General features: G+C 57.5%; 1 protein-coding gene across 1 annotated transcript in view; it reads right to left on the bottom strand.

Moving 5' to 3' along the window:
* Position 1: 1 nt before the first annotated feature.
* ZCCHC14 (zinc finger CCHC-type containing 14) overlaps positions 2-20,882 on the bottom strand; it is a gene marked incomplete at both ends in the record, with an annotated part of 45,445 nt that continues 24,564 nt past the window's right edge. The window contains 10 exons of the mRNA XM_029926108.1: positions 2-1,071; positions 1,156-1,296; positions 2,004-2,131; positions 2,696-2,787; positions 4,469-4,748; positions 5,591-5,645; positions 5,728-5,822; positions 6,445-6,554; positions 9,128-9,199; positions 17,430-17,503. Of these exons, the coding sequence (XP_029781968.1) occupies positions 2-1,071; positions 1,156-1,296; positions 2,004-2,131; positions 2,696-2,787; positions 4,469-4,748; positions 5,591-5,645; positions 5,728-5,822; positions 6,445-6,554; positions 9,128-9,199; positions 17,430-17,503 (2,117 nt within the window). The remainder of the gene's footprint in view (positions 1,072-1,155; positions 1,297-2,003; positions 2,132-2,695; positions 2,788-4,468; positions 4,749-5,590; positions 5,646-5,727; positions 5,823-6,444; positions 6,555-9,127; positions 9,200-17,429; positions 17,504-20,882) is intronic.

The raw sequence follows: 20,882 nt of genomic DNA, 5'->3' as shown, positions 1-20,882 counted from the left end.
AGCCGCAGCTGCCGCTGCACCCGCACGATGTGCACACGACGCAGCCCGGGGGCGGCGCCGGCGCGGGCTGCTGGGGCGCCGACTGCTGCTGATGGTGGTGGTGGTGGTGGTGGCTCTGGGCGGAGGCGGGAACATTCCCGGGGGAGCCGGAGCCGCCGCCGCCGCCGCCGCCGTAGAAGCTGCTTTCGGGGGCCGAGGAGAGTGCGGGGCTGGAGCTGGGGGCCGGGCAGCTGGGCACGGTGGCCATGCTGGCGAAGGACGTGGCGGGGTGGCTGCTGGAGGAGGCAGTGTTGCTGTTCGCACAGAAGCCGCCCTGCAGGGGCCCCACGGGCACACTGCTCATTGCAGAGAAGGCAGCTTTGGTGTTGGCGGTGTACAGGGCAGTCCGGGCGTTTATTATTGCAGGGGGCACGCTTATTTGCACGTTATTAGAACAGGGAGTTTGCCCGGAAATGGCAGAATCCGCAGGGACGGACGAAGACACCAGGAGTTTGATGGGGGGCCGAGCCACATGGAAGACGGTGCTGGACGTGCCCGCGGCAGCGGTGCTGGTCTCCCCGCCCGGGGCGGGCTGTGGGGCCGGCTTCAGGACCCTGTCCAGGGCGGACGCGTGCACAACTTTGGCGCGGGGACCAAAGGAGACGGTGGGTGACACGGCGCTGCTCTCGGCAAGCGCGGAGAGGACCTGCAGGGGCTGCTGGGGGCCGGGCGCGGGCGCCGTGTCGATCACGGCGTGGCCAAAGTTCTTGTCCACTTTGATGCTGCCTCTTGGTCCCGAGAGCTTACTCCGTTCTTCTAGAGACAGCAGCGAGTGCACGGAAGGCGGGAGGAGCTTCATGTCCGCGCCCCCCCTCTCCGACTTGTGCACGGAATTCAGCATCCGGATGGGTGCCAGGTGTGAGGCTGCGGCCATCATCTGGGGGGGCAGGGGGTGGTGGCCCGATGGACTGGAGCCCGCCTCGTTCTGCACGGGGAGGACCTGGGCCGTGGGCCTGGCGGAGCTGGAGGTGAAGTGGTTCAGGAGCATGACGGGCTTCTCCTTGTCCGAGCCCTCCAAGTGAATCTCCACACCTAGAGACGGGGACAGAGCAGTCAGCGCACCGCCCCGGGCCAGCGCGGGGCCAGCGGAGCGCTCGGCACGCCGGGCGTCCTTACGTCTGTCGTTCTCCTCGGCGCTGTCCGAGCTCTCTTCGCGGGCCTGCACCCCCATCGGGCTGGGCGAGGAGCTGGAGCACTCGGAGGAGCTGCCCTCCCGGGCCGTCTGGTGAGGGGGCTGCTCCACTTCCACCCGCAGCGCTGCAGAGAAGGGGGGGCCACGGGGGTTGTGCCGGCGGCGGCGGCCTCCCGCCCACCTCCGTGCGTACCCATCGCCCCCCACTTCAGACAGGACTTCGACGTTCAGCGTACGCTAACTGGAGAGGCCCCAGATACGTGTGTGAACGGGGCGAGGGGCCGCCATGCCTCCCCCTCAAATGCTGGAGGAGAAGGGACGGAGGTCCCCCGGCCACCGCGGTGCTACAGAAGTGATGTCCACGGCACTGAGGGGCACCCTGGTTTACGAGACCAAGGGACATGAGAACGTTTCAGTCAAATGGCCACTGAAAAGCCACACCAGCGTCACACGCGTCCTCCGCCCTGTCGAGAGGGAGGCTGCGGTCAGGCTCGCTGGGGGCCGGGCCTTCCGGGCGAGGACCTAACCCTGACCTCTCCGCACCCGCCAGGGGAACAAGCGTATCTTCATCTACTCTGGGGATTTCCTTGTCTTTGCCTCTTGCCAGGAAGCTTCTGGCTCTGCTTCTCATGTCCAAACTTCTTCAGGTGAATCTCCAGCTTCTAACCCAAACATCCCTTCTGTTTTCTAGCAGCGGAGACTTGTGAAAATAGTAAGTAACTGTGAACACTAACACCACGCGAAAGGAAAGAGGTGTGGTCTGCGGTCTAAGGATCCTCAAAAGAAAGGGCCCGAGACCCCACATCTCGGCCGCCCGTTTGCCCGCACCTACCTGCAGCGTGGGCGCCTCGCACGGCCTGCACGGGCCCCACGTGGCTGGTGGGGGGGACGCGAGCCACTCCGCTGCTGGTGACCGGGGGCGGGGCTGCGGGGTTCAGGCACCGTTTCTCGGACTTCTCCCTGAGCGGCGAGGAAGCAAGCGCACGCGTGAGCGCAGATCCTGTGCGCAGGAATCTGCTTTCGGTGCCAATTCCTTCGGGGGGCGACTGCCCCAAAGTACCCCCAGGGGTCAAAAACACACTGTGACTTAAGTGCTGGCAGCTGTTCACAGTAGAGGCCACTTTTAGGCAAACAGGCTTGAGTGATACAACAATACAACGTGGATGGGCGCAGCCTCCCCCGCCCCCCAGGACAGCCAGGTCCTGACGCACCCCGAAAATAGCCACAGGCCCTGACAGACCAGTGGGCGGCTTCCAAGCAGGCACCGTGCTCACCTTCCCTCTTTCAGAACAGGCCCCTCCCACCGCCTCTGGGCAGACAGCCTCTCCCCTGCGGGCCTGCCCTGCTCCCTGAGGTGGTCAGTCCACTTCTACCGCCTTTGTTCTCGGCCGCAGGGGAACCCTCTCAACGCCCTGGTTTCTACCTAATCGTCAACCCACACTTGGGGGCCCCGTCCGATCAGGAGACACCCCGCCAGTATGTCTGAAATGAAAATAAACACACATTCTGCAGCTTCAAACTTACTTCTCCAGCTCTAGCTGAGTCTTGAGTTTTTTCTTTGCTCCCATGGTGAGGGATTCAAATTTATTTAGATCCTCTTCAGTAAGGCTCAGAAACTTCCATAGAAAAAAAGAATTTACAGTTATTGAGAATCTAATTATGACTCTGAAGACAAAGAACTTGGGGACATAATTTAATAAATGCATTCTGCCAGAACAGGTAAATAGATCCAACCTAACCGGACAACGAAAGCCTTGGGAACACGAAGTTACTGCCTGTTTAATGACGTGGTGGCCCTTGTTCAACATGCGAAAGGCTCACTCTGCATGAGGCTCACAGCCATGTCCCCGGGCCCTCTGCTCACCATCCTGAGAAGCCGGGGCTCCTGGCAGGGCCGGGCACACGAGCAAAGAAAATGCCCTCACTTTCCGCTTCTACAAACACTGGACCTGTGGAAGTGTCCCCCTCCTGTCCTGGGATCCATCCCCTCAGATGCGAGCCATCTGTACTCATGCAGACAGAGACTCTTCTTTTATCTTTAGCTTTTGTCTCAAAATCACCATCATTTTAGGGACAAAGCAACTCTGTCCTGGAGCAAGTGATCTACAAGAGCTGATGTCACCTGACTCTAACGGCTAGCCAGTGGGTGCCGACACCAAGAAAACACAACATGCTGGCTCCTTAGTGTCACCTATGAGGTTTATGGCTAAAGTCAACTCCTCCCTTATAACTTTAAACTGACCATGAGGCAAGGCTGGCAAAATCTGGTTTTCAAGAGTTATGAACCATAAACCAAGGGTATTACAAATATAGTAAGAGCTTGGTTTGCAAGCATCGTTCATTCCAGAAACACGCTGGTAATCAAAGCACTCGTATATCAGAGCCAATTTCAGGACCGACTGGCCCAGTTGTGATCACGGGACACCTGGCGTCACATCCGACTCCTGCTGCAAAGCAGCGCTCGTTTACCAAGTAAAGATTTATTAGAAATGTTCGCTCGCACTGTGGAATACTCGCGAACCCAACAGGCTCCTCACGATCCAAGGTTTTACTGTATATTCAAGAACCGTCTTTTATTAGATACTAAAAGCTTGATTTCTAGGTTCAATTGCAGATTTCTGGACAAATGTAATTTTTACGAAGAAAGAAGCACCAAGTGACTGCACCCAGCAGGGGGAGTCCGTGCAAACACTGCTGCAGGTCTCATTTCGTTTTATCAGTGACACCAAGACTTAAGCAATTTCAGAATCGTCTTCAACCATGAAAAAATGTTCGTCAGAACTGCCTGTTGTAAAAGTTCATCCCTGTGTAGGACTGCTTGCAAGACACAAAACTCATCTATTCCTTTCAGCTCCAGGACCCCCAATCGAGGCAGATCATCAGCGGGCTATTCCCTTGGGTCCAAGCATCTGGGCCCCTTGTAAAACGGGTGCTTCCTGCACCAGGAGGGGGTGTGCGCACCAGAATCCCCCAATCCCGTCGCCGGCAGTGCTGCTGGGGGCACGATGCCCTTCACATCACAGGGAGTATCTAACCTGTAAAGACCACAATTAGCTTTTAAAAAAACCTGTTTACAACCAGTCCTGTTCCAGTTTTTGCTGTGGCTACAGGGAGACTTCAAATCCAAATGCACCCACCCCCCTCTGGTGAGCGAGCAGGACTTAGGGCACGCACCCGTAGGTGCTGAATTCCAGGCCGTGTGATTTCCACAGCATGGACAGCCGGACCCCCAAGTCAAGCCCTCCAGGGATGAGGTCAGACAAAGAGCCTGCGTCGCCCGTCGGGTCACCCACATACCTTCTCCATCGTGAGCTGTTTGAAGACGGGGTAGTACTTGTGCAGGCGCAGCTTCCTGAGCCAGTCTAAGATCCCGTTCTGCTCCTGGGTCTGAGGGGTCTGCAGGCCGGAGGGCATCAGGATGGCGGGCGGCGTGTCCATCTGGGCCCTGTAGGCCAGCGCTGAGCCGGCGCCCCCCGCGTGGGAGCAGTGGGGCAAGGCGGCCGCGCTGGCCGAGTGCTGCATGTGGTGCGGGGCGCCGCTCTGAGAGGAGGGGATGCCGGCCACGCCACACACGGGCCTGTGGGGACAGCGGGCGGGTGGGTGCCATCGCAGACGAAAGCAAGGGGCACAGGGGCCAGCGCTGACCCCCTCGCCCCGTTCTGCCGCCGCCCCTCCGTGACACCACCGCCACACACAAATGTGCACACGCTTATGTATCTGCAGCGTGTGAGTGCACGTGTCCATGTGTAGACACGTGCACTCATGTGCTCACGCCTGAGCGTATGCACAGGCACATGGGTGTCACATCCAGACTTCTGGCTGCGCCGTCTAGTTTCTGTCCCTTCTGGCATACGTGACAAAACGACTCCTACATCTTTAATTTAATCTCAGCGATGTATTCTGACCGAGTCCTGGCAGCGGGCCGTCTGCCCTGGCCCCGCCTGCTCCAGACCAGACCCACGTGTGGGCCGCGTGCTCACTCCGTGGAGTGGAGGGAACGAGGGCAGCCCTTCCATGGGCCTCGTTACCCGACCGAATTTTAATGGCCTGCTTGTCCCCCGAGCACCGCGACAGTCACCGTCGGGCCTCACGCTAGCAGAGGACCCTTGGAGCAGTGGCTCTGCCTCCTCGTGGCCACAATCACTCCCCGTCTGCTTGTATCTGGTTTCCTAGAACGTGCGGGGCCTGGAGGCTGGCGTTTGCAATTCAGGGCCCTCGGGGGTTCCGGCTCCGAGAGCTCAGAGAACCACTTGCTGCTCGGTGTGGAGAGACCGTAAGCCAGAGGCCCCCTAGCCCGGTCCTCCCGCCGCGTTAGTCCGGCCCGGGTCTAGCCAGGCCTTCCTTCTGGGGACGATGGTGTACACGTAACCAGCAGCTCCACCCCGACCCGAGACGTGCTGGTCACACTGAGCGTCTCACCTTCCAGATGTGCCCATCACGGTGCCCACTTTAGAAAGGGCAGGGGTGCCGGGACCTGTAAGTTAGAGTAAATGTCATACAGCTTGCACACAACCAAAAGGTTTTTATTTGGATTTAATCACATTTCACAAACTCACTTGGACTTTGAAGCTGTTGGGTGGGAGATGAAGTGCTGAAAAATTTCTTAACGTGGTCAGTTTTCAGTACGTGAGAAGGTAATGAAGTCAAATACCTACAAGTTAAACAAAGTGGTTTTATCGGCACGAGCGCGGTTACCCCCGAGCCCTCGCTGCGGCCCAACGACTTCTCAGCGAAGAAGGCTCTCGTCCGAGCAAAGCGGGCTCGGGGCCGCAGCCGATCCGCTGCCTGCCGCGCTTCGCCGCAAGCGCAGCTGGGGCTCCAGCCGAAGCCCCGGGGCCCCTGCGTCGCAGGGGCTGGGTCGCCGGGCCCCGGACCCAGGCAGCAGGCCTGCCCCTACGCACACTGACCGGAGCAGGGCGCACTCGACGGCCAGGGGACGCTGGCGCCTGGGACTTCACTAGACCCCGGTGGTGACCCGCGACAGCCCCAACTTTCACTTTGGCACCTCATGTCATCAGACTGTCAAAACCACACTAGATGGTGCCACGTGCTATGAAATTCCTGTACTCATGTCCTCAAGATCATGCCTTCAAATTCTCCATAAGTGACGGAAATCCCTGGAGGCAAAACAGAGAGCCGGACTGCTGAACACAGCATGTCCCCTCCGGAGCTGCCGGGGTGACCCGGCGGCTCGGGGGCGCACACGCCCAGCCCGGCCACGCCGCGCGCCCCACGGGGTGGCGCCCTGGCCCACAGCTGCAGGGGCGCTTTACCTCAGGTCCGCTTCCAGATCCATGTGGTTTCGCTCTACGTAAAAGGAATCTGGGCCAGCTAAGCACGGAATGAATTTCTCCAGGTTTTCTTCAGGGTACAGCTGAGGTAACTGAAAGAGACGGAAGAGCATCGGAGGGCTGTCAAGACCCCCCGGGCACGGGAACCCCTCCAGTTGGGAAGCGGGCGGCCCTAGGTGCGGCCGTCCGAGGGACACGACACCCCGCCCTGGTCTCAGCTCTCGGGGGCTCCCACCGCAGCTTCGGGAAGAGCTACCCAGTCTCCTTTCCGCGAGCCCGTCAGAGAACTAAGGTGCCAGGTCACCATGTGAACTGAATTTCAAGAGGGACCTGGCCCTCCGCGGACAGACAAGACGCGTGACCCACCTCTGCTATGACAGAACACGAGGAAGAGACGGCCACCGTGCCCGCAGGCAGAGGGGGGTCAGAAGTGGGCACTTCCTGCGGGCTGAGTGGGGCCCAGATGTCAATCGGCCAAGAGCCGCAGACACGAGGGAAGCTGCCCTCCTTCGTGGGCTCCCTTCCACGGGAGACTGGAGGGAGTCCCCAGGTGGCAGAGGCGGGCGCTGGCTGCCCCGGGGACCTGGCTGGACCCCTAACGCCTCTCCCTGGATCCTTCTCTAACTCCGAGACAGAAGCCCTGAAGCCCTGGGGACGAGGCGGAAGGAACCCTTCCCGCCGCTGCAGGGGGAGGGGTCCTCTTGGCACGAGGCCGGGGGCAGAGACTCCCTGCTCCCGGGGGAGGGCGGTGCGCACACGCCCCTCCGGCCCTGACGAAAGGGCAGAAGACCTCTTGGGCTGAGAGGCTGTGCCAGGACAAGGCGGAGGTCAGCTGCCACGGGGGAAGGCAGGGGCAGGGATGCCGCGCCCGGGACTGAGGCCAGACCAGCGCGATGGAGAACGCCTCACCCCCAGGTCTGTCACCTGGCAACCAGTGACTGCAGTCTCCCTGGGGGGTGGAGGGTCAGCAGAGCAAGGAGAGCCCCTCCGGGCCATGGACATAGAGGACAGCTGAGGGCCGAGGGTGACGCCGCAGGCCCCTCCCCTGGCTCCAGGTGCAGCCACCCTCCACTGGAGGGACCGGAAGCCCGCAGGGTACACAGGGCAACCACAGCAGCAACAAAAGCCAAAGCCAGCTCAACTCCTGACTGGACCAGTTCCAGGACCCGCCCAGGGCCTGAGAGCAGCGGGACGCCCATTCCCAGGCAGATCCAGAGTTTCCCTCAGTCTCCACATTCTCTAAGAACGACGTCTATTGTTCAGTCAAGTTTCAAGATACAGGGGAAAAACCCCAAGAGGGAATGAAAACTATTGCCAAGATAATCATCAGAGCCAGACTCAGAGATAACCCAGATGCTAGAACTACCAGACACGATTACAAAATAACTCTGTTGAACATACTGAAGGATTTAGTGAGAACACGGACAACACGCATGAACAAACGGGAGATCATAGCAGCGAGATGGAAACTTGAGTAGAAGACATGTCAAATGAAGAAGCTAGGAGAAACAAAACACACTCAGAGAAACAGAAAACCACGGTCTCAGAGGTGAAGAACTCAGCACGTTAACCAGGCTCAGCAGCAGCCTGGGCAGAGGTGAGGGGAAGCCCAGGGACCGTGAAAACAGGGGAACAGAAATCATCCAACCAAAACACACAGCAAAAAGAGCAAGAAAAAACAAAAAGAGCCCCCAAGGGCCGTGGACAGTGTCCATGGTCCAGCTGACGTCCAGCGCGAGAGAGGACGGGGCAGAAGAAATAGGTGAGGAGATCAAGGGTGAGAGTTCTCCGAAATGAACACAAGACAATAAACCAGATCCCCCAGGGGAGGCCGGGGGCCCGAAGCCCAGCTGACCAGCGGCGCCGCGCACTCCCAGTGGGTCTGAGGCCCCGCGCACGCGCATCCCCGCGGCCCGGAGGGATGGCCCCGTCCCAGCCCAGAGGCCAGGCACCCGGGAGACGAGACGCAGCGTCCTCAGTCTGACAGCGGAAAGCGTGCCTCCAGGGGAGGGGCAGTGATCCCAGAGAGCACGGCTCATGGGCGAAGAGGGCAGGCGGCAGCAAACAACTTGCCCAAGCTTTTAAAACAGGACCCATGGGCTGGACTTCCTCCTACAGGATTATATCCTTGACTTTACAGTGAAAACGTAAGACTCACTTTGGCGACACCTCAGATACATCAATTACTCCATGAAATAAGGACACTAAGTAAGATGCACTGCTTTGGCTAAAGACAGCGGGTCACCACTTCGACCCGGGCCGGTGAGCCTTGAACACATAACCATAAAGGCACTTACATCCCTGTGTATGTACGTATGTAAACTGGCATTTAGTCGGTACTGGAACCTTCTGTTCTGAGGCCAGCTGTTGAAACAACTGGAAAATGAGTGGAAAACCCAGTATGTCCAGCAGATCCAGGTGGAGCCAGGTGGCATCTCTCTGGGCCTCCGCTGCAGAGCGACCACACCGAACAGCCCCGCACCGCCCGCGCGGGTCACAGCGTCCCGCACCTTCCCGCTCTCCGCACCGCAGGGCGGTCAGACCGCGGCGCCGAGGACCAGGTGGTCGCGGCCGGGCTCTGCCAGCGAGGGGCGCGGTCCACTGAACTCCCTCCGCAGTATTACCGAGAGCCTTGTGAGTCGTTAGGAGCCCTTCATCACCTTACCTTTGAAATAAATTCAGTCACTTCAGAGGAAGATTTGGTTACTGATGTTACCGAAGAATCAGACCACAAGACCTTGAAAACAAACAAACAAACAAACCTTAAAAACAGACGCCACATACGTCACTCACAACACACCTGTCTGGGGGATCTTCGCGGGCACAGGTGCAGCGAGCATGACAGGCCCTGAGTGTTGCGGACCTTGTGAGTGGCTGCACGTCCCTGAGTCGTGAGGGCAAAGTTCACATAGCTCAAGTCCTTTCAGGCTTCACCGCCTACTGCGTGCCGTGATTCGATGCCACCGAATCCCTCACAGCACGGAATCCGAGGCTGGCTCCGCCGGCTGGCATGCAGTTGCTGACCGTTAGGACGGCTCGTGTAGGCCGGCGCCCACCATCCTCAAGTGGACCTCCTCTTAGGTCAGAAGGAGACGGGCCCCTGCCCTCAGGGACCTGGCAGAACAGGCCCGGGCCAGTCAGCACGTGGAGAGCAGTGGGCCGCGGGCTGGGTGGAAGGCATCAGCGAGGGCTTTCTGGGAGAAGCTCTACGGTGCCAGCTGTGCCCACCAGTGCCCACCCTGCACTTCCCCGCCGCACGTGTGGAGTGTGGGGTCTTAGGGTCAAAGCCGGTCTCCTCAGATGGATGGCAGGCTCCCTGAGGGGAGGGCTGTGTCTTCTGCCTCCCATTTTCCCAGTGTTTTCTGACCACCCCTGCGCACTGGGCAACAAGGAGGGGGGTAGGAGGATGTGAGTGGGGGAAGTGGGTGGGGGTGGGGAGACGTGAGTGGGGGGCGGGGTGGGGGAGGAGCAGCACTCAGGCTCCTGAACTGGGAACTGGCACGTCCAGCACAGGAGGAGGCGCACAGGGGTGTGCGGGGTGAGGCGGGCGGGGCCACAACAAGCAGGGTTGGACCACAAAGCAGGAATTTTGCCCTCAGATCCAGAAGACGCCACTGGGGGTTTTTAAGTCAGGAAGTGACGTGACGAAAAAGAACACACTATAGTTCCAGTGACGGAGTCCACAGAGCGGGCCGCTTGCAAGACTCCTCTGCTCCCCTCTGGCCCGCGCCTCCTAGGAACCAGCCCGCCGTGGCTGCTGACGGCCCCCACGGCCCCTTTCCTCCGTCCCCACAGCTGCCGGGCCAGTGTGAAGGCGGCGGTCTCACCAAGCTCCGAGACACAAACCACCTGAAGCAAGGGGCTCCTCCCCGGTGCCAGAGCTCCGGGCGCCGGGCCAGGCGCCTCGCCCCCCAGACGGACCCGCGCCGAGGTGGGAGACGAGCGGCTCTCCCGGCGACACAGGACACGCGTCAGGAGCAAGCTGCTCCCGGTGGAACAGCGCCTCCATCTACGACCGGAGGCAGGAACCTGGTCCTCGTCGCTGGGCCCAAAGCACCGAGGTCCCGCGTCTCTCAAAGCGCAATACGCGGTGAAGGACCGCGCTTCCCCTCCTGCCCCTCTGAGCAGGGAGGCCCGGCTCCAGTCGGGAGTCCGCCTCCCTCTGTTCGCGTTCACGGCACATGAACGCGTCTTAGACCCCACAAAGCGCAAAGCGCCGACGCCCAAGCGACAAGCGCAGCACGGACAGACCGCGTTATGCGGAACCGGGCGATCTGCTGCCCCACCCGTGACGTGTGCACGCAGGCGCAGGGGCTGCGGGCCGTCAGCTCCGGACACGGCTTCCGCTCACCTCCCGACGGAGCTGGTCATTCAGCCCACGGCGGGCAAGCCAGGGCCCCCTCCAGGCCGGCCCTGGCACCTCCAGGCTCCGCAGCTGACGCGGCTCCCTTCTCGCTCCCCCTCGGCCTTCCCCGCTGGCCCAAGGCTCTGCGCCAGGGGAGGGGACAGACCCCCAGAGGGCACTGCAGGGACACGGAACAGCCTCGTGGCATGCCACGTGCCAGACACGGGGCCCGTCAAATCCAAGGTGGCAACAACTGTAAGCTACCCCGTTATCTTATGTGCCACCAGGGAAGAAAAGTGCCAAACAAATAATGGCACAGTATTTTCCTGCCTCTTGTCCCTGTTCAAAGAGCAACTAAGACCAGAGAATAACCCGAAGCGTACACAAAAAGCAAAACATGCACAAAACAGATACTTAGACTATGTGACATTCCGTCTCGGTCCCCCGACTTCTCAGCTCCATCCCCGACGCCCTGGTGTCTCCCACAGCAGCCCAGCCAGAGGCCCACGCTACGCCCTGGAGTGAGCAGGCAGCCCAGCACTGGACCATCAGCACCGGGCCTCACAGAGGGCGAGGCAGCCAGGTAGAGACAAAGACCACGTGCAGAGAAGAAAAAGATTTTGAAAAGCTATAAACTATCATTCATACTCTCACTGACCTGAAGAAGAAAGCACAGTCAAGAACAGGACGCTATGAAAAAAGAACTGTCAGAGAACAAGTGTTCCTTGAAGCAGACACAGGAGTGAAAACTTCCACTGGAGAGAGGGGAGACGACACAATCTTCCGTGAAGCAGATCGAAATACCAAAGAGAAAGAAAACAGAGAAAAATATAAAACCAAGAACCAGTCTTGAGGTCCAAAGTGCAGACAGCAGAAGTTCCAGAGCAAGAAAAGACAGAAAAGCAGAGCAGAGGAGATCAAGAGGGAGGCTTCAGGACGAGACCCCCAAATTATGGATGTTGAGTTTCGGGTTGAAAGGTCACGGGGTCCCAGCATTATGATGAGGATAGACCGACAGTCAAGCATGTGTGAGGAGTGGGCAGACACCCAGGACTGAGGAGACCCTGGAAAGCACCAGGGAGACGGGGGTGCTCCCATTTCCTAAGGGAGAGTGATGTCCAGCCGCCACCTGTGTCCTCAGTCCCATGCCAGGAGCACAGAAACTTCCCCACGCAGGGAACGCCCCAGAAGCCGTAACTCCGGTGCAGCCTAAGAAGCCACCACAGGATGACATAAGACCCGAGAACAGGGAATGGCGCCTGCAGGAAGGGAGGCCCCGGCGGTGGTGACAGGGGAGGGGAGGGCTGCGCGCCCACCAAGGGCCACAGGTCCACATGGAAGGAGAGCCGCAGCTCGGAGATGGAAGCAGGGGGTGCTGGGTCTGAGTGCGGTGGGGCAGTTTCAGACAACGGGGGGCTTCTAGGGTGAAGCCACTTCTAAGCACTTGTCCCGAAGCGAAACCGCAATGAGCACACGAACAGAGACAACCCCAGGGAAAGCCCTGAGCGCGTACATGTGGCTCCAGGATCAACCACCCTCGCGCAGTCACCCTGAGACCACACAGACACTGAGGTGCGATCCAGACAGACTGTCACCTGCTCTTCCTGGCATCAGATGCAGCATAGCTGGGCTCTCTCAACTCTGCACAGAGAGCTGAGGAAAACAGAGACTTCATTAAAAACAGTTGTCAAGGGGCGCCCAGGGGCTCAGTCGGTTGAGCGTCCGGCTTCAGCTCAGGTCATGATCTCATGTTCGTGGGTATGAGCTCCGCGTCGGGCTCTGTGCTGACAGCTCAGAGCCTGGAGCCTGCTTCGGATTCTGTGTGTGTCTCTCTCTCTGCCCCTCCCCCGCTCATGCTCTGTCTCCGTCTCAAAAATAAATAAAACATTAAAAAATAAAAAAAAAAACAGTTGTCAAAACTCATCTTTGCTAACAGCGAGATACTTAGAGAAGTCAAGATGATTTTGAAATGAAAAACTGAAACTTCCAAAGAAAAGATCTAGCACTAAAATAAATGCAATGCTTGGGTTCTTAAGAAACAATGGCACAAAAAGAGTGGTTTTTTTCCATTAACGTTGTTCCATAGTTTTTAAGTCAATAAAATTCTATGGTCTAATGTGTTTCAAGGGGTTGGGTCACCTTTTGGTCTCCCCCTGCCCCCCGATCCTTCATGTCTAACAAGAAAATCTTCTTATTAAAAAAAAAAAAGCTTCAGTTATTCCAGTGTCTCAACGTGAGATCAGGAAAGCTGGTAAATGCAGACATTTCCCACGTATGTGGTTACATACTAACTTTGTGTTTCCGGGTCGCTTGCTTCCTGCCTGCTGATCTGCTCTCCTCAGTAACCAGGAACCAGCAATTACAACTTCAGCAAAAACACAACCAAGTCCATGGAAGAGAACAGGAAACGCAAACTCCTATTTGTAGTACATTTTTACATACTGACAGCATCTCAAGCTGGGTACGTAGGCTTTCCATAAAAGAAACCTTTCATTTGCCTCCTGGAAAACAGGGCCACGTAAAAGTAAAGCTGGAGATAAACAGGACTGGCAAGACGGTGGGCAGAGGCTGCGGACGCCTCCCGGACCCAGGAAGGCTGGCATGGGCAAGGCTCCCCCGCGCCCCTCGGCTGCCCGGCACACGCGCCCCACCGGCGAGCGCGGAAGGCGCTCCTGGAGGGGTTTCCCTGCTCTGGTTCCAGAACAGGGGCTGTTTCTTCCCATACAAGAGACGCCGCACTTAACGGACAATTTCATCCTCTTTAGTTAAGGTTCTGTGGCCAAAAGGAAAGGCTTAGTCCTCAGGTAACATTTTTTTTTAAAGCTTAATTGCGTTACGGTGGATGAGGAACCGCACCATCTAACTGGTGTAACTCGGTGGTCTGGGCACATGTTTACTCCCAGGAAGCCGTCACTCCCATCGGTACGGCGAGCACACCCTTCACCTGCACACGCCGCCTCCTCCTCTCCCTGGAGGCCGCTCTTCCAGCCCTGCAGCGAGTGTGCCCTCCTCCAGCCCTCGGCAAGTGGGCTCGGACGGAACACACCTTCTCTGGCCAGGGCTCTGGTTTGTCTCCTACGGTGTCATTATTTGCGTGTTCCCCACACTCCCGGTGTAACAACAGCTCAGTCCTTTCCACTCCGGGTAGGCCTGCACCGTCTGTGGACAGATATTCCAACGGGTACACACAAAGCTGTGGAGAACATTCTCGCACAAATCTCTGTGGGAACAAATGCTTTCATTTCCTGTGGATCAACACCTCGGAGTAGAACTGAGGGGTCAGACTTTAGGGAAATGTTTAACTTTGTAGAAACTGCCAGACGGCCTTGCAAAGAGGCTGCGGCCTCCGTGTGGGCATGCAGAGCCCCTCACTGCAGCCCTGGCCGACCTTCCCCTGATGAGCAGGGGGACCGAGCACGTGCTCACGTGGGCCATTCGTCCTCCAAACACCGTCCCTGCTCAAGCGTCCGTTCACATCGTTGGCTTATTTTTTATTGGGTTGTTTTCTTATCACTGCGTTTGGAGAGTTCTTTACAACTGTGAATGAAAACTCTATCAGATATGTAACTTGCAACCGCCTTCCCCGGGCGTGTGGCATGTCTTTGCACCTCCTCACGTGCCTCTCCAGGACCAAGTTCAACACCACGAACAAGTCCAATGTATTTGTATTGTCTTTTATGGACTGCGTGCTTGGTGCTGTAGTGAAGAAACCCGCCTTGCCACAGTCTGGTGTACTTCCTGCCACAGTCTCGTAGTTTTAGGCTGTGCCTTCAGGGCTGTGACCCGTTCTGAGGTCGTCTTGTGTTGGCACGAGGTTTGGTCAAGGTTCCTTTTCGCATACAGATACCTTCTCCGGAAGCATTTGTTGAAAAGACCATCCTTGGGGCGCCTGGGGGGCTCAGTCTGTTCAGCGTCCAACTTTCGCTCAGGTCATGATCTCACAATTCCTGAGTACGAGCCCCGCGTCGGGCTCTGTGCTGACAGCTCAGAGCCTGGAGCTGCTTCGGATTCTGTAGCTCTCCTCTCTCTGCCCCTCCCCCTCTTGCTCTCTCTCTCAAAAATAAACACTAAGAGGAGGACGGACGGACCACCCTTTCTTCACTGAGCCGCCTGCCTGCCAATCGGCCGCTCACCCGCGAGTCTAACTGAGGCCCCTGCCCCGCACGCCCGGCGCCCCGCACGCCCGGCACCCCCGGGGCCTAGTGGCCAATCCTGAAGTCAGGGCTGTGTGGCTTCCAACTGGCTCTTCAAAACTGCCCGGACTCCTCTACTGTTCTTTCCAGATGCATCTGAGGGCCGGCTTGTCGATTTCTAAAGCAAAAAACCCACAGGGGCTTATATTTGAGGGGGATCACTGCAGACGGCACACGGGCAAGCCGAAGCAGGGTCGCTGCTGTCCCCAGGCCGCCCGCCCCGCAGGTAGATGCCCGACCGTACGCTCCTCCAGGTGGCCTCACTGCCTTGTGGGACAGGAGTCCCCAAGCTGATGCGTGAACGGCAGCCGCACCCCCCACGCCCGCACAAAACAAGAACGCGATTTAAGCTGCACAATGCAAAGTATTTTGTAAATAATTGTTTTCCACAGCGACCATGTCTTTCCTTTGTGCCTCGAGTTACCATTCAACACACACAGTCTGAGCTGTGAAGTCCTTCAGGATACCGAGTTGGCACCCGGCCAGGAAAACCTGTGTGGACTCCCGCGTTAGTGGAGGACTGTCACCTTCCGAAACACAAGGACACTTTTACCAGTTCCCACGCCAGAAGAGTGAGCTCTTGCGACGCCGAGGCTTCCCCAGCGAGTGCTACCACACTTCAACCCACCCATCAGGGCGGACGTGTCTGCAACTCCATGCCTCCCCCTGCGGGGCGGCGTCCACACCGGCAACACTGCCAGGTCTCCTGCCGCAAGCTCGGAGCTGCCCATCGCCACGAGCCTGCGGCTCCAGGCTCCTCTTGGAGTTGTGCAGCTCACCTGCAGGGGACTCAGGGCGCCGTGTCCCCATCCTGGCCAGCCCGCTGCCTCCCTACCCCTGACCATAACCCCTCCTCCAAGGGGCCACAAGAGGCCATGTGTGTATTTCGCCAAAGCTCATGTCTCTGGAGAGAAGCTGTGGGCATCGTGTTGGGCACAGTCACCACACCTCCCGCCCCACAAGCCCCGGTCGTGGGCCGGAGGACAGGGGCAGATCGAAGCCTAGCACGAGGTGGGCCGAGTGGGGCCCCCCACCCCACAATGGCTCCACCCCAGGGCGGCAGGCGACTCCTAGGGGAGAGCCGGCCCAGAGGCACACAGTACGGCAGACAGGAAATGTGTGCAGGGTCCCAGGGACGTGCAAAGCTCCCGCCCCTTTGAGGCTTTAAAGATTTCAGGGTTCTTGGGGCGCCTGGGTGGCTCAGTTGTTAGGCCTCCGGCTTCGGCTCAGGTCATGATCTCACGGTTCGTGGGTTCGAGCCCCGCGTCGGGCTCTGTGCTGACAGCTAGCTCAGAGCCTGGAGCCTGCTTCCCATTCTGCGTCTCCCTCTCTCTCTGACCCTCCCTGCTCATGCTGTCTCTCTCTCTCTCTCAAAAATAAGTAGAACATTTAAATAAATAAATGTTAAGAAAAAAATTTTTAACACTCGGGGTTCTAAGGCTCTCTGGTTGCTGAGATGTGGGTGCTGGTCCCAAGTTCTGACAACCGCCAAACCTTGGTCAAGTCTTTCCTGTACATTCAAAGACTCGCGGAGAGCCGAACGGATTCCCACAGCACAGAGTAGCCCCCAAATCCACTGAAAATTTTATTTAGTGGTCAGAGTGTTACAAGTATTTCAGTGCAGCCACACTAAAACTTACTGAACCGCACGCAGCTTGCGTACTAGCTATTAACCAGAAGCTTTCATGCCCGAGAACCCCCCACCCCCGCAGTGAAGAAGGAGGAGGCAGGTTTTCCTTGTCAATCAGGATTCTAGGCACATGGTCAGAGGAGGACCTCACACAACATGGCGGGCGAGAAACAGAACCGTGGGGACACGACCACCACAATACACGGCCCAGCCTCTTCTGCAGCTAAGTGGGACCAAGAAACTAAGTTTTGGTCAACAAAAGACAAATGCAAGAATCTGTGGCTGCTTTAGGAATGTTCCTTAAAAGGAAGAGAACAATATACTTTCCCCTCCTCTTCTTGCTACCTGGAATGACAATGTGAGGACAGGAGCCCTGGCTGCCACCCTGGACCATGAGGCTCAGGGCCAGACCTCAGAGGTAGCAAAGCAGTCAGCTGGGGGACCCCCCAGAGCTTGGCTCCTGGCACACCACCACTGCCGCCGAACCACCACTGCCACGCACCTCCAATCTGGATACACAGCGTGTCTCAATTTTCACACGGAGTTCTGCTTCCGCTAACTCTGGCGAGCACCCGGCAGCAGCTGAGCACGTCAGTCTGGACGACGCTCAGCACACGGGCTGCCCGGGGAGAGGGGGGCCCCCCAGGCTGGAGTTGCCCACCCGCGGCCCGCGCCCACTCCCAGCCTCCCACAGCCCTGGCACGGGGCTTGGCAGGAAGGCCCATCCTCCATTCAGATAAATCAGAGCATCTGCTCGCGGCGAAGCAGAGGAGAAAGGGGGGGGAACTTGGCATCTTACCTCAAAGGAACATTCAACATTTCTTTCATTTTTTGTGTGTGACAGTCCCTTCAGGTCTATCTTTTCAACACTCACTGTAAAAGCAAAAAACAACAACAACAACAACAAACAAAATTATAAAAATGAAATAACACTTGGAAGTATATATTAGTTAGCATTTGATATTTCAGTAATTTCCAAACTGCGGCCTCCGAGGCCGGCGCAGCCCGCCCCCTCTGCGGCGTGTCCGCCTGGGAGGAGGGGCCGCGGAGGGGCAGGGAGCGGTCACATGCGGGAACAGTGGCGAATTTAAAAGCAGAAACAAAAAAACAGGCAAAAAAATCACATCACAGAAAAGGAAGCGAGCGGTAACTGCAGAGAGACCGGCAGCGGATTTGGATGCGGGAGAGCGTGGCCTCCGGTTACGACGACGGACCAGATCCGGTCCGTTCTGATTTCTGAAAAACTAACGCTCCTCATTTTCGGCTGTGATGGTCTCAGACACCAGCGCCCAGACAGTCCCGTCGGGGCCTGCCCGTCATCAGACCCGGTGCCGTCCTTCCGGGACGGGGCCGGGCCGGAGGGGTCCCAGGCAGCGGTCAGGGAAGAGGCGGCGAAGGAGCCCCGCCTGCCGCCCGGGGCGGCCGCAGCCGCGCAGATGGGGGTGGGTGACAGAGGGGAGCCAGCAGCATCACGACGGCCTCCTGCCACTTCCAGGGGCACCTCCTCCTCCTCGTAACTGAAGCGGTTCAGGCAGGTTCTCCGCACTTTGAAGATGCAGATTAAGTGTGTAAAATGCAAATATCTGAGCACAAATACGCGTCGATGACGAAACAGCATTTCCAAACATGAGGCGGTTTCCAAACTCCCAAACCACATTCAGGTCCGTAAGTCCTATTTCCAATTCAAACAGGCTCCGAAAACTGCCTCCTCCAGCCTGGATGTCTAGTCACCCACCCGGGGGGCCCGCCAGGCGGGGCCGTGACAGATACAGAGTTTCAGCACGCGCAGGCTGCTCTCCGCTCCCCCGTCACTGCCCCCTCGTCCTACACCTGCCGCGGCAGGGCTGTGGGGCTTCTACGGAGCTTTAACACCGGACTGTGCCGCGTAAAACGCTCAGCATGAGCTTCTGAAACGCTTCCGCTCCGCGTCCTGCGGACGCCCAATGTCCAGGCCACAGTGAAGTTTCCTAAGGACTCCTCCAAGAGCCCCGCTGCCCTAAGATGCCCAAAAACCTTCAGAGTCAAAGAGCTTGGAGGAAGGGGCACCTGGGTGGCTTAGTTAAGTGTCCAACTCTTGATTTCGGCTCAGGTCATGATCTCACAGTTGTGAGTCCTAAGGCTCGGCGCTGAGTGTGGAATCTGCTTGGGATTTTCTCTCTCTCTGTCTCTCTCTCTCCCTCTGCCATTCTCTTTCTCTCAAAATAAATAAATAAAAATTTTTTAAAAAGCTTGGAGGAGAAAAATCTGAGAAACTGTGTACCTAAGCATATTAAAGGCTCTGAGCAGTCCTGCAATGAATAAATCAGTTCTTACTAACAATTCCCCAGTTTTTTGGCTACAGAACTCTTTCTTCCTCTAATGTGCACAGACCCCCCAGAGGACAACAAACAGCTCTGTGCAGCAACCTGCTCTGGGGAGGGCTCTAACCCCGGTGACGCCCAATGCTGTCACCACTAACCACGTGTGACCACTCACATTTGTATTAATTACAACTGAATAAAATTAAAACTCCAGTTCTCTGGTCACACTAACCACATTCTAAGTGTCCAACAGCCAGATGCGGCCAGCGGCTGCTGCCCCGGGCAGCACAGGCAGGACCACGGGTCACCGTGAGCCTTCCTACGGGCAGCGCTGCTCTGAGCAGGGCCGGCTCCAGGCTGCCCTGGGCCCGTGGAAATGGCTTTGCTGGCACTGGGCCGTTTGTTTACATACCGTCCGAGGCTGCTTCCCGGCCCGACAGCGGAGCCCGCAGGCTGCGCCAGAAACGCTAGGTTTCCCAAAGCCAAAACCACTCACTCTCTGGACCTGTGCAGAAAACACGCGCCATTCTCGGTCTGAAACCACCAAGTGTTCATTCACCGACCTGTGCAGTCGGGCTCCTGCGTGCGCAAGGCCAAACTCTAGGGGCAGGGCACCGAGCGGGCCAGGCGGGTCCCTGCACTCCAAGGTTCTGGGCTGTGGCGGGGAAGACCTTTTATTTGCTAGAGTGTTCTCTCCCAGGCCTCCCTCACTTTGTAACGTATCAGGGTCAACATGCACCTTGGGAGATACTAGAACCCTTTCGGTCTGGAGTAATTTAAGCTTAAAATAGCACCTTACAGGAAGGAACTACTCTAAAAAAAAAAAAAAGTTTATTTCCTTTCTGGCAAAACAAAACACATTCTGAGGTCACACACCTCCCTGTTTTCACTCAGTGAAATCGCACGCAGTCCCCGTCTGGTTCCTCAGCCAGAATGGCAGCAAATAGACAGCTTTTATGTTTTCCCCAGGATTTCTTAAAACTTACCCACACTGACATCACTCTTACCCACATCATCCCCCTTTTTAAACAAGAAAACACATGAAGTCACTGCACACAGAAAACTGCGCCAGCACCCCCCCTGGCCTGGGGCAGTACCGTGCTCCTGGACGTTCCAGGAGTCAACGTTAGGATTTCACGCAAGAAAGTAAAAAGAGAAAACTTCATCGGGCCTGAAAGCGGAAGTGACTCATATCTGGACAGGACAACGTGAAAAGCAGATGAACGTTATTGAGCCGTTTGCAAATAACAGAGGCTTCTGGAACTCCAGGGCTGCAGGCAGGGAGGCGGGAGCGAGCGGCCCGGCCGGCGCCACCACCCCACCTGTGGGCAGCCGTGCTCTGTGCCAGGAACCCGCCCGAGGTGGCATTCTCCCTAAGAAGGCACCTGCGGCCACTCGGGGCCCTGCAGCGGGCCTGGGGGTCAAGGTGGCTGATGTGGGGCAGGGGAAGGGGACGTTTAATCAGGCTTAAAAGATGGTTAACCATGTTCTCCATTTCGGAGCTCATATTGGAAGACCATGATCACAAATACGAAGCCATGAAAATACGCTTGCGATATTAACTAACAATTTACAAACCACGTGTGTAACATGGCTTTAGCTATTCAAAATGTAAAAAATTAAAACTAAATCATCGAACCCAACAGGGATTGTTGTGCTTGGTGGGATGAAGAGGAGTTTTTCTAAATCTCCACACTGTAGTTCCATGATTTTAGTTTCATGATTTTACTACCACGTACACACAAACCCCTGGTCATGACCGGCCCTCGCGCCTGCCCGGTCAGCCCGCAGATGGCCGTCTACAAGGCAGCCAGGAGGTCTCACGACCTTCTGAAGAGTGTGGCTCAATCTCAGGGGCCAGAGACCAACCCGCCAGGACGGGGTGGACCCGCGCTGCCCACAGAGATGCCGAGACTGAAAGGCTGAGGCCATGGGGGCACTTGCGGGGGAGG

Source organism: Suricata suricatta, chromosome 16, assembly GCF_006229205.1.
Source record: "Suricata suricatta isolate VVHF042 chromosome 16, meerkat_22Aug2017_6uvM2_HiC, whole genome shotgun sequence".
NCBI lineage: Eukaryota > Metazoa > Chordata > Mammalia > Carnivora > Herpestidae > Suricata > Suricata suricatta.
This window is presented reverse-complemented; position numbering and strand designations above follow the sequence as displayed.